General features: G+C 43.0%; 1 protein-coding gene across 3 annotated transcripts in view; it reads left to right on the top strand.

The window, feature by feature from the left end:
* Positions 1-11,963, top strand: part of pof1b (POF1B actin binding protein) — a 37,103-nt gene extending 25,140 nt beyond the window's left edge. For 2 of the 3 annotated variants that reach the window (XM_064978219.1, XM_064978218.1), the window contains exons 3-13: positions 2,710-2,918; positions 3,953-3,986; positions 5,424-5,504; positions 5,654-5,746; positions 6,231-6,344; positions 6,495-6,647; positions 6,821-6,940; positions 8,791-8,919; positions 9,336-9,406; positions 9,591-9,722; positions 11,053-11,963. In XM_064978219.1, coding sequence (XP_064834291.1) covers positions 2,710-2,918; positions 3,953-3,986; positions 5,424-5,504; positions 5,654-5,746; positions 6,231-6,344; positions 6,495-6,647; positions 6,821-6,940; positions 8,791-8,919; positions 9,336-9,406; positions 9,591-9,717 — 1,131 coding nt within the window. In that variant the 3' untranslated portion in view covers positions 9,718-9,722; positions 11,053-11,963. The remainder of the gene's footprint in view (positions 1-2,709; positions 2,919-3,952; positions 3,987-5,423; positions 5,505-5,653; positions 5,747-6,230; positions 6,345-6,494; positions 6,648-6,820; positions 6,941-8,790; positions 8,920-9,335; positions 9,407-9,590; positions 9,723-11,052) is intronic. The other variant, XM_064978220.1, reaches the window with a different exon arrangement.
* Positions 11,964-12,218: the final 255 nt, after the last annotated feature.

Here is a 12,218-nt window from a genome sequence, read left to right as displayed (position 1 = left end):
ACAGCACTTTGAGATATCAGCTGATGTACGAAGGGCTATATAAATACATTTGATTTGATTTGATGCATACAGAGAAAAGAGTCGACCCGAGGATTGAACCCTGTGGCACCCCCATAGAGACTGCCAGAGGTCTGGACAACAGGCCCTCCGATTTGACACACTGAACTCTGTCTGAGAAGTAGTTGGTGAACCAGGCGAGGCAGTCATTTGAGAAACCAAGGCTGTTGAGTCTGCTGATAAGAATGTGGTGATTGACAGAGTCAAAAGCCTTGGCCAGGTCGATGAATACAGCTGCACAATATTGTCTCTTATCGATGGCGGTTATGATATCATTTAGGACCTTGAGTGTGGCTGAGGTGCACCTATGACCAGCTCGGAAACCATAGCAGAGAAGGTACGGTGGGATTCTTAATGGTCGGTGATCTGTTTGTTAACTTGGCTTTAGAAGACCTTAGAAAGGCAGGATAGGATAGATATAGGTCTGTAGCAGTTTGGGTCTAGAGTGTCTCCCCCTTTGAAGAGAGGGATGTCCGCGGCAGCTATTAAGCTATTGCCTACAATAGACGGGCCCTATCTATTGATTGTCCTGATATTGGACAGCCAGCCATTATGAGGCACCAGGATCCAGTCGCTTAACCAACCCTATCTCTGAGTGGATGAAGTGGAAACTGAGCAAGTGTTGTGAGAGAATGATGGTTCTTCCTGTACGGACCTGTAAAATGTAGGGGCGGCGGCTCATTCTAATATTTTGCGGTGTGGTTTGCTCACAGCTCTTTTTTGTGCAACTGTGAGTGAGAGTCATTCCAGTTTATTTAATCTGTTGTGTTTTGTCTTTACATGTTAAATATGACTATGGTCAGTTATGGTCTTTTGAAAGACTCCTTTAAGGCCTTGTGTCAGTTGAGGACTGTTGACAAAATCAGTGGTTCTCAATTCTCTCCTCCTCAGGGACCCCCAGCTGTTCCAGAGCTAGCACACCTCATTAAACTTGTGAATTAACACCTATGGAATTTTAATATCGCTACCAGAAGAAAAACCCTGTATGTTTCCTCAAAATGTTCTTTGTAGAACCTTTGAGATTCTCAATTCTCAATAATGGTTCTATGAAGAACCATAAAAAAAGGGTTATAGCACAAAAAAGGGTCATGGCTATAAGGGATACAGCGGTTGTCAAATTAGCGTAAATGTTTTTTAGAGGCTAGAGCCCTGCACAGGCATGAATTTTAAGGCCGAGCCCTACCCATGCCGGTGACGTGCAGGCCCTACCCTACTCAAACCAAATTGCTTCTGCTAAATTTGAGTAAATCCGTTAACTGCTCCTCTCTGTCTCACTTGATCGCTCCCTGCGCACGGTCAGCTCGCTCTGCACTCTGCTTCGTCTGAGTGGTCAGCTCGCTCTGCACTCTGCTTCGTCTGAGTGGTCAGCTCGCTCTGCACTCTGCTTCGTCTGAGTGGTCAGCTCGCTCTGCACTCTGCTTCGTCTGAGTGGTCAGCTCGCTCTGCACTCTGCTTCGTCTGAGTGGTCAGCTCGCTCTGCACTCTGCTTCGTCGAGTGGTCAGCTCGCTCTGCACTCTGCTTCGTCTGAGTACTATTAATATGATTCCAATGGAGTTTCCCATCTCCTCAAAAGTATCTCTGGCTCTGCTCAACGACCAAAGAGACGTGAGAGAGCAGTAAGCTACTTTTGGTCACTCTAAGCAAATGGCTCAGCTTCAAAATGTTAGTGATCAATTTGGTGATACCCGAGCACTACCCGTACCTTAGTTATTGATGAAAAACAGGCTATACCCGGTCCTAACCCGATGTATAACGTCGGGGCCCGTCGAGCTCGGATCAGGTAGCAGAGTTCTGTTAGAGGCCCACTGGCCGCAGAGACAACATTTTGTGGTTTTAAAGCATGTAATTCTACATAGTTTGGGGGTGGAAAGAACATTTTAAATGTAACAGTATAATTTTAAAACGTCCCCTCGCCCATACCCGGGCGCGAACCAGGGACCCTCTGCACACATCAACAACAGTCACCCTCGAAGCGCCGTTACCCATCGCTCCACAAAAGCTGCGGCCCTTGCAGAGCAAAGGGAACTACTACTTCAAGGTCTCAGAGCAAGTGACGTCACCGATTGAAACGCTATTTAGCGCGCACTGCTAACTAAGCTAGCCTTTTCACATCCGTTACATGCAGATAGTTTCCTGCAATTCTATTCATTTTGTCATGGGGCTGAGAGAATAATTGCATTTTCAAAGCTAATTTCCTGCAATTCTACAGAGAAAATGTACCATTCTACACATTTTTCAGTGGCTCATGCCGTGTTCTTATGTGATCTGAGTGACTTAAACATTATAGCAAAATCAATTGCGGCCCCATGCCATGCCATTTTTTTGCATTATAGATTCTCCCTGACTGTCTAGTTTTTATTTTGGTGCGTCGTAGATCCCCAAAATGTACCTATTAAATAATATATTGTTCTATTATCTTTTCTACATAATTTATATCTAGTTTTAGTCATTTAAGTTTACACTGAAAACGTTTTACCATCCTGAAAATTATATGATTAAATTTGTATTTTTGGGGCAAGGAACAGTTGCATGTGTTGTATTGTAGGAAACCGACTTTCGGGTAATTGATTCAATGATTGTAGACGTCTCTCTCTTTTGCTTGTGATAGATTGATGTGTAAGATTGAACTTTTTCCCTCTCTTTTTCCTCAGGAGGTAGAAGAGGACAGTGTGGAGGAGAGGGTGGTGGAGAGGGTGGTAGAGAACGTGTCTCAGGTGAAGATGAAGTGCAAGGTGAGGGAGGTACAACCACTGGTGAAGATGGACACACGTTTCTTTGGAGAGCTGCTGGCGGAGGTTTATAGGAAGAACTGTGACATCCACACGTGCATCTCAGAACACGTGGCCAAGATACGCGGACGGTGAGTTTAGGTTTTTCAACATAAAGCCTTATTAATGTGTATGGCTTATAGCTTTGTTATAGCTTTGTTTTTCCTCCAGCACCAATCATACAACATAACATACTAAGAAAAACAATAAGGAAGCAAGACAGAAACCAAAGGGAGAAAGTACTGTAACTCGATCTGCTTCTAAACTGTAGGGGTAGTTTTGGGTGCTGGTTGAGTATTTAAATAATCAGTGTTAGCTCTGGCTCTCCTCACCTCAGTTTCACACTTGGTTCAGAATGTCACACTTGCTCTAATTCAATTTGTCATGCTAGATCATAAAATACTGTATGAGGTTTGTCAGGTTAGGTCATAAAATATTGGATGAGGTTTGAGGCGCAGGCACTGCTACTCTGTAACCCATAGAGACTACAGTATTGGTGGAATATAACGCTCCTGGGGCCATTAAAGAACATGCTCTAGTAGTCAGAGTCAACACATTTTACATAAACTTTCTAGACCATATAATATGTACAGTAACGCTGTGGAATGCACAACTCCCTAATGTTTTTGGGGATAATCTGCTCAGCAACAATGTTTCCCAAGGAGTCCCTTAATTACAACCGTCAGTCAGACCTCTCTCTTTCTCTAGACTCTGTTTACTCAAGGTACCTGTGATTCACTGAGCAAACACACCCCTCTGTTTCCCTGTCCTGCATCCATGTGAACCTGTGTAGAGACACAGCAATGATTTATAGACCAGTCTGATTAGAATTAGACTATGTGTGTGCGTGCGTTTTATTTATTGTATTTTTCCTTTATTTAACCAGGCAAGTCAGTTAAGAACAAATTCTTATTTTCAATGACGGCCTAGGAACGGTGGGTTAACTGCGTGTTCAGGGGCAGAACGACAGATTTGTACCTTGTCAGCTCGGGGGTTTGAACTTGCAACCTTTGGGTTACTAGTCCAACGCTCTAAACACTAGGCTACCCTGCCGCCCCAGGTGTGTGTGTACGTGCCTCATGACCTGTTATGTTCTTCAGTGTTTACCTTTCCATCTCTCTCCCAGGAAACACCTCCTGGACCCCAGCAACGACTACAAGGTACAGCAGGGAGGGAGAGGCGGCTACCATGATGGTTTTACACAGCACATCATATAAGTCTTGTACCGTCCGGTTTAAACAGTTACAGTGCATTCTGAAAGTATTCAGCCTTATTCTCTCATCAATCTACAAACAATACCCCATAATGACAAAGTAAAAACAGGTTTAGAGTTTTGGTGTGCAAATGTCTAAAAAAAAATTTTTTTTAAATAAATATGACATTTACATAAGTATTTAGAACCTTAACTCAGTACTTTGTTGAAGCACCTTTAGCAGCGATTTCAGCCTTGAGTCTTCTTGGGTATGACGCTACAAGCTTGGCACACCTGTATTTGGGGAGTTTTTCCCATTCTCTGCAGATCCTCTCAAGCTCTGTCAGGTTGGATGGGGAGCGTCACTGCACAGCTATTTTCAGGTCTCTCCAGAGATGTTAGATCTGGTTCAAGTCCAGGCTCTGGCTGGGCCACGCAAGGACATTCAGAGACTTGTCCAGAAGCCACTCCTGCGTTGTCTTCGCTGTGTGCTTAGGGTCATTGCCCTGTTGGAAGGTGAACCTTCGCCTCAGTCTGAGGTCTTGAGCGCTCTGGAGCGGCTTTTCATCAAGGTTCTTTCTGTACTTTGCTGCATTCATCTTTCCCTTGATCCTGACTAGTCTCCCAGTCCGTGCCGCTGAAAAACATCCCCACAGCATGATGCTGCCACCACCATAGGGATGGTGGCAGATTTCCTCCAGACGTGACGCTTGGCATTCAGGCCAAAGAGTTCCATCTTGGTTTCATCAGACCAGAGATTCTTGTTTCTCATGGTCTGAGAGCCCTTTAGGTGCACTTTCGGGAAACTAGAAGTGGGCTGTCGTGCCTTTTACTGAGGAGTGACTTCCGTTTGGCCACTCTACTGTAAAGGCCTGATTAGTGGAGTGTTGTAGAGATGGTTGTCCTTCTGGAATGTTCTCCCATCTCCACAGAGGAACTCTGGAGCTCTGTCAGAGCGACCATCGGGTTCTTGGTCACCTCGCTGACCAAGGCCCTTCTCCCCCGATTGCTTAGTTTGGCCGGGCGGCTAGCGCTAAGAGTCTTGGTGGTTCTAAACTTCTCCCTTTTAAGAATGATGGGGGTCAACTTTGAGTCTTATAGCAAAGGGTCTGAATACTTATGTAAATAAGGTATTTCTGTTTTTTTAATGATTTTAAATGTGCTATTATGCGGTGTTATGTGTAGATTGAGGATAAATATTTATTTGATCCATTTCAAATAAGCCTGTAACGTAACAACATTTGTAAAAAGGGAAGGAGTCTGAATACTTTTTGAATGCAGTAGGGAAAAGCACAATGGTTTTGTTAGTAACTTCATTTTCTCACTTGGCGCTCAAAGTGCTCTTTAGAAGAAGGTAACCATTCGAAACATGAAAGACTAAACGTGTGTGTGTGTATTTGTCCAGATGGAGAGAGAGGACATCGAGAACTTGATCCCCAAAGGAGCATCTGAACTGACCAAACAGCAGATCCGTTACCTGCTGCAGGTAACACCTGTTTCTATTGGCTGTTTAACAGTGTTCTCCCAGAACATACCCTCGCTGTGTTTCCCTCTATTAATCACTCTCTCCTGTCATTCTTGTTTTTCTCACATATCTTCTCTGACCTCCTCCCCCTCTCTCTCCTGCTCTCTCAGACCCGTATGACAGCTGACAAGACAATGCGTCTCCTGCTGACCACCTTCAGCAGCCTGAGGGAGGAGCTGATCCACATGTCAGAGGACCTGAGGGTAAGACTTGGGGCGTGGGCCCCTAAAGTAGCCTCTAATGGCTCTTTTCTAAACTGTCCCATTGAAATATACATGTAGGTAGTCTTGCAGAGTGTTACTGTGTGTCTCTGTTAATGATTTATAAATGCACTAGAATCGGTGGTTCCCATCCTTCTTCGGTTACTGTACCACCAACTGTTTTTTGCACTACCCGGAGTACCCCTGAAGTTCCCCCTCAGGGTATTTTACCAGTAAGCCTATGGTGTCATGGGTCTTCTCAAGTACCCCTATGGATAGGCAACGTATCCCCAGAGGTACCCCTGGTTTGGAACCACTGAGCTAGATGACTGACAGGGGACGCTGTTACTTTTAAATTCAATTCTGTGAGCTAAACATTAAAATGTACAAATGTATAAAACCATTTTCCTTAAAGTATAACTTTTTTGAAAGTACTAATGTTACTATCTTCACGACAACAAAAATACGTTGGTCTCTGTTCTCCCAGCGTCTGGAGAGTGAGAAGGAGACCCTGGAGAGAGACTTAAGCTTCAAGGCTGACCAGGCTGAGCAGTATGACCGCCTCCTAGAGGCTGTACGAGAGAACAACAGACAGCTACAGGTGTGTGTTGGGGGAGTTTGTTTGTGTGTGTCTTCCACTGTGTGTTGCTTGTGTGGGTTTGCCTGTGTGTACACCTCCTCTGCACTGTATGTTAGTGCAATGTGTGTATACAGTATATGTGTGAGCAACTCTGTCCATCCATCCATATAGATATCTCTGAAGGAGAGCAGCTCCAGCCAGCGGACCCTGGAGACTCAGATCCTGAGCAGCAACAGTACAGACTCAGGCAGGGAGTTCCGCATCAGAGAACTGGAGGGCAGCTACCGAGCCCTGGAGAAGGAGAATGAGATGCTCAAACAGAAGGTACTCTAACTTTACTCGGACTCTGACTCTAACCCTCACTTCAGAGCTAGAATAAACTCTCACCAATTCTTCCTGCCCATGATTACTTAACTATAGTTTCTGACTGTAGAATTATTCTCATAGAACCAACTTCCTTAACTAACTTGTCTCTCTCTGCATCTGTTTTCATCCAGCTGGCCGGTCAGTGCAGCAGTAGCACCATTCAGTTTAAGACAGAGGAGCTGTCACGTCAGTACTCGGAGCAGCTAGCTGCTCTGCGTCAGGAGAAGGACAAGGAACTGCAGAGCCTCAGGGTAAGAAGCCTACAGGAATGTATGGATACAGGGTTGGGCTTTTCTGCACAGTTGGAGGTAGTGTAGCAGTACTGACTGTACTTGTGGGCAGAAATATGGTTATATAGTGTTATACTGACTATGGGTATATAGTGTCTTACTGACTATGGGTATATAGTGTTACACTGACTATGGGTATATAGTGTCTTACTGACTATGGGTATATAGTGTCTCACTGACTATGGGTATATAGTGTTACACTGACGATGGGTATATAGTGTCTTACTGACTATGGGTATATAGTGTTACACTGACTATGGGTATATAGTGTCTTACTGACTATGGGTATATAGTGTCTTACTGACTATGGGTATATAGTGTCTTACTGACTATGGGTATATAGTGTTACACTGACTATGGGTATATAGTGTCTTACTGACTATGGGTATATAGTGTCTTACTGACTATGGGTATATAGTGTCTTACTGACTATGGGTATATAGTGTTACACTGACTATGGGTATATAGTGTCTTACTGACTATGGGTATATAGTCTCTTACTGACTATGGGTATATAGTGTTCCACTGACTATGGGTATATAGTGTCTTACTGACTATGGGTATATAGTGTTCCACTGACTATGGGTATATAGTGTTATACTGACTATGGGTATGTAGTGTTATACTGACTATGGGTATATAGTGTTACACTGACTATGGGTATATAGTGTTACACTGACTATGGGTATATAGTGTTACACTGACTATGGGTATATAGTGGTATACTGACGATGGGTAAATAGTGTCACACTGACTATGGGTATATAGTGTTATACTGACTATGGGTATGTAGTGTTACACTGACTATGGGTATATAGTGTTACACTGACTATGGGTATATAGTGTTACACTGACTATGGGTATATAGTGTTACACTGACTATGGGTATATAGTGTTATACTGACGATGGGTATGTAGTGTTACACTGACTATGGGTATATAGTGTTACACTGACTATGGGTATATAGTGTTACACTGACTATGGGTATATAGTGTTACACTGACTATGGGTATATAGTGTTACACTGACTATGGGTATATAGTGTTATACTGACTATGGGTATATAGTGTTATACTGACTATGGGTATGTAGTGTTACACTGACTATGGGTATATAGTGTTACACTGACTATGGGTATATAGTGTTACACTGACTATGGGTATATAGTGTTATACTGACGATGGGTATATAGTGTCACACTGACTATGGGTATATAGTGTCTTACTGACTATGGGTATATAGTGTTATACTGACTATGGGTATATAGTGTTACACTGACTATGGGTATATAGTGTTATACTGACTATGGGTATATAGTGTTATACTGACTATGGGTATATAGTGTTACACTGACTATGGGTATATAGTGTTATACTGACTATGGGTATATAGTGTTACACTGACTATGGGTATATAGTGTTATACTGACTATGGGTATATAGTGTTATACTGACTATGGGTATATAGTGTTATACTGACTATGGGTATATAGTGTTATACTGACTATGGGTACATAGTGTTACACTGACTATGGGTATATAGTGTTATACTGACTATGGGTATATAGTGTTATACTGACTATGGGTATATAGTGTTATACTGACTATGGGTATATAGTGTTATACTGACTATGGGTATATAGTGTTATACTGACTATGAGTATATAGTGTTATACTGACTATGGGTATATAGTGTTATACTGACTATGGGTATATAGTGCTATACTGACTATGGGTATATAGTGCTATACTGACTATGGGTATATAGTATTATACTATGTGTGTCTCTGACTATCTGTGTGTCTGTACAGACCCAGCTGACACGGATCACCACGGAGTACACCACAGAGAGATCAGGTGACAAGAGCCTGCAGCTCCGCATCACACAGCTGCTGACAACACTGGAGCAGCGGGAGATCGTCATCAAACGTCAGGAAGAGGTCAGGGGTCATAGTTACTGGTCACTGTTCAGCCTTTAGTCACAGATCTTGGATCAGATCTAAGAAAAAAGTCAAACAAGATTTGTATGTATTGCCTGACTTAAACCCCCTTAAGAGAACCAAACTCACCCAACAGGTTTGGATTAGGAAAAAAACCTTGCTTTTAGGGTCTTTCATCTCATTTGTTCCCATAATCAAGTTATGGGTTTTGGTCCGGCCAGTCTGACTACATTCTCTCACAGTTCTTGTGTTAACGTGGCTCTGAAGGTTCTTTTAATTTCACCTTAGGAATGTGTTTATCTGACACGCGTGTACACCTTTAGCTACATCAATAACACCTGTTTTACAGCACAGGCCTACTGCCTCCTCCCTTCTTATTCATATCTGACCTCCCATTTCTGACCTTTAACCATCAGGAGATCTGGCGGCTGCAGCAGAAGAAGAGCGACAGTGCCAAGAATGTCACTACAACCACTATCACCAAAAGGTCAGCCCCCCTCAACACCATGAGCCTATTTTATGGGGAATATTTGGAAGAAGCTCCCCTAAAATGGGTTAATGTAATTTAGGATGCCTAGTGTGGTGTTTCCCAAAACAGGATTTTGTACTGGTGTACAGTAAGTTCATAACCAACCAGTATGCAGTCCTTACTGTGTATAACTGATTTGTAGGTACAGTAACCAGTACCCCCTCCTGGGCCTGCTGAGTGATGACTTCCAATCTACATTGCCCGTCAAGGATGCCAAGACCATCGTCATCGAGAGCCGGACAGGGGAGATTATCAAACAGGTAGAGTAGAGCAGGTAAGAAGTATAAGCTAGACTGGCCATGCTAGAATGGACAAGTTATCAGTTATTGTTCTCAGTTTAGAGTTTGAAGTGAGGGGTAAGATTAGGGAAACAGTTAAGGTAAGTGGTTAAAAGTGAAATATGATTAGTGATGTCTATTCTGACATGGCCAAATAGTGTTAACCCTGTGTGTACTGTCATGGGGACCAGGAGGGAGAGAGCTTGGGTTCCTAACTGGGCTTTTACTATCTGGCCCTGTCAGAAGCTGGGCCAGGGGTCGCTGTGTGAGGAGGGATGATGAGAGGCTGATGGATGGATGGATGCTGTTCCCTCTGTGGTCCTGGAGAGCTAGGCACTGATGGCATGGAGAGACCATGTTCATTTCTGCCTCTGTCTGTTAGTAGTCAAATAAATGGATGTTCTCCCAACTCTACTAAATTCCACATCAGGGTGGTATGTTGAATTGGACAGTTGTCCTTGTTTGTGAGAAGCATGCAAGAGGTAGTGATTGAGTTGGAGTGGATATACAGGGCATTCAGAAAGTATTCAGATCCCTTGAATATTTCCAAATGTTGTTACGTTACAGCCTTATTCCAAAATGGATCAAATTGCTTTTCCCCTCATCAATCTACAAACAATACCCCATAATGACAAAGCAAAAACAGGTTTAGATTTTTGGTGTGCAAATGTTTTTTTTTTTTAAAGAAGGAAATATGACATTTACATAAGTATTCAGACCCTTTACTCAGTACTTTGTTGAAGCACCTTTGAAAGTGATTACAGCCTCGAGTCTCATAGCAAAGAGTCTGAATACTTATGTTAATGTCATATTTCCTCTTTTTTTATACATTTGCACACCAAAAAATCTAAACCTGTTTTTGCTTTGTTATTAAGGGGTACTGTTTGTAGATTGAAGAGGACTTTTTAAAATATCTAATCCTTTTTAGTATAAGGCCGTAACGTAATAAAATGTGGAAAAAGTAAAAGGGTCGGAATACTTTCCGAATGCACTGTTGGGTGACATTACCGACTTTTCCAGGGATTGGAGATCCACTGTTAGTCTTAGAGCTGTCATGTCTGAATCAAAGCTGTCATTAGCACACTAGTCAAAACAACAACATCAATCAGAGGGTTGGATAAGATCAAGCTTTTTGTCTTTCCAAGGCATAATGAAAGAGTTGTGTGGCAGATTTATACTGAGTGAGAAAAAGAGAAAAAGAGATGTAATTAAGTACATCTGATGGATTAGAGATCCACACCATAACGACTGTATCCATGCTGTTTGTTTTGAAACAGAAAATCATTACAACCCCTTAAAGAGACTGCTTCTCTCTGCTCCGCACAGGAATGAACAACAAGAAGACCCTGATGTTCCGCCTCCCTCCCACACTCCGTCCGTCCCCCCCCCCCTCCCTGCAGCTGCCGTCTCCCTCTTCCTCAGGGCTGCCAGGGTGGTGGTGGTGGTAGGGTCAACACCCCTATATTTGGGATGAGTGGTTTGGAACAAATGGGGTTTCTTAGACGAGAGGCTTCACTTTGGTTGGGATAGGGACACCAAATACTCAACGACCAAATATGTTATAGTAGAAGCTTTTGCTACAGCCACGAGGGCTGGGGAGGGGACAGGGAAGAGGGGCTTGGTGCTTATTAGTGTGCAGCGATCTAGTCCTCTGTCCTCCATGGAGCCAGCACTACCCTGCTAATCTTGGGGACAACTCCTCTAAAGGCGTTATGGTTACTTTGCATGTAAATAAGTTAGCTAAATATGTTTTAATTATGCGCTAATTAAAAAGACTATGGTGAAACTCGCTTTGGCAGACATTTAATAAAAATGGCAACCTCTGTTCTGGTCTTTTGCTATTCTTTTGTGGCAAGGTAATGGTACATAACTGTGATATGTTTTAGATTAATTTGGTTTCATGTTTAAATCTTCAGAGGTGCATGGGTTTGTTTTGATTGAGGGGTTATCTGAATGGAATGCTGTGCTTGGGGTTGGGGGTTGGAGTGGGTGTATGAGACTATGAATGACTGGGTTGGACATGGACTGGTGCATGGTTCTATGGGTAATATACCATAGTGGATGACCTGGTCATTTTAGAAGCACAATAAACACTGTATGGAGTACTATGTTTTTCTTTCAATTGTTTTCTGCTGAAGTTCTCTTTAATGTGCTCTCACATTTAAAGTCAGCCCGTTCTTTTCTATTTAGGCCTTAACCTCTGCTTTTTGGAACTGTGATTAAAATGTACAATTTAACGTCACTTGTCTTTCATTTTTTATGTGTTTTATTTTCTTTTTACCTATGAAACACCAATAATATGACCTCGGGGCAACTACTATATTATCCAGTAGGGTGCCACTGATGCAGTTACCTTCTTGTGGCAGCAGAGGGGGCCAGTGGCCTACAGTTGTGCCTCAGAGTGACAGAGTGGTATGGAGCAGACCCCCTCTGCTCTGCTCTCAGTGAATGAGGTCATGATATCTCTGTAGGGCTTGGCTCAGGCAGACTGT

This window comes from Oncorhynchus masou, chromosome 11 (genome assembly GCF_036934945.1).
Source record: "Oncorhynchus masou masou isolate Uvic2021 chromosome 11, UVic_Omas_1.1, whole genome shotgun sequence".
Taxonomy (NCBI): Eukaryota; Metazoa; Chordata; class Actinopteri; order Salmoniformes; family Salmonidae; genus Oncorhynchus; species Oncorhynchus masou.
The sequence above is the reverse complement of the archived record's forward strand: the minus strand, read 5'-3'. Positions and strand labels throughout refer to the sequence as shown.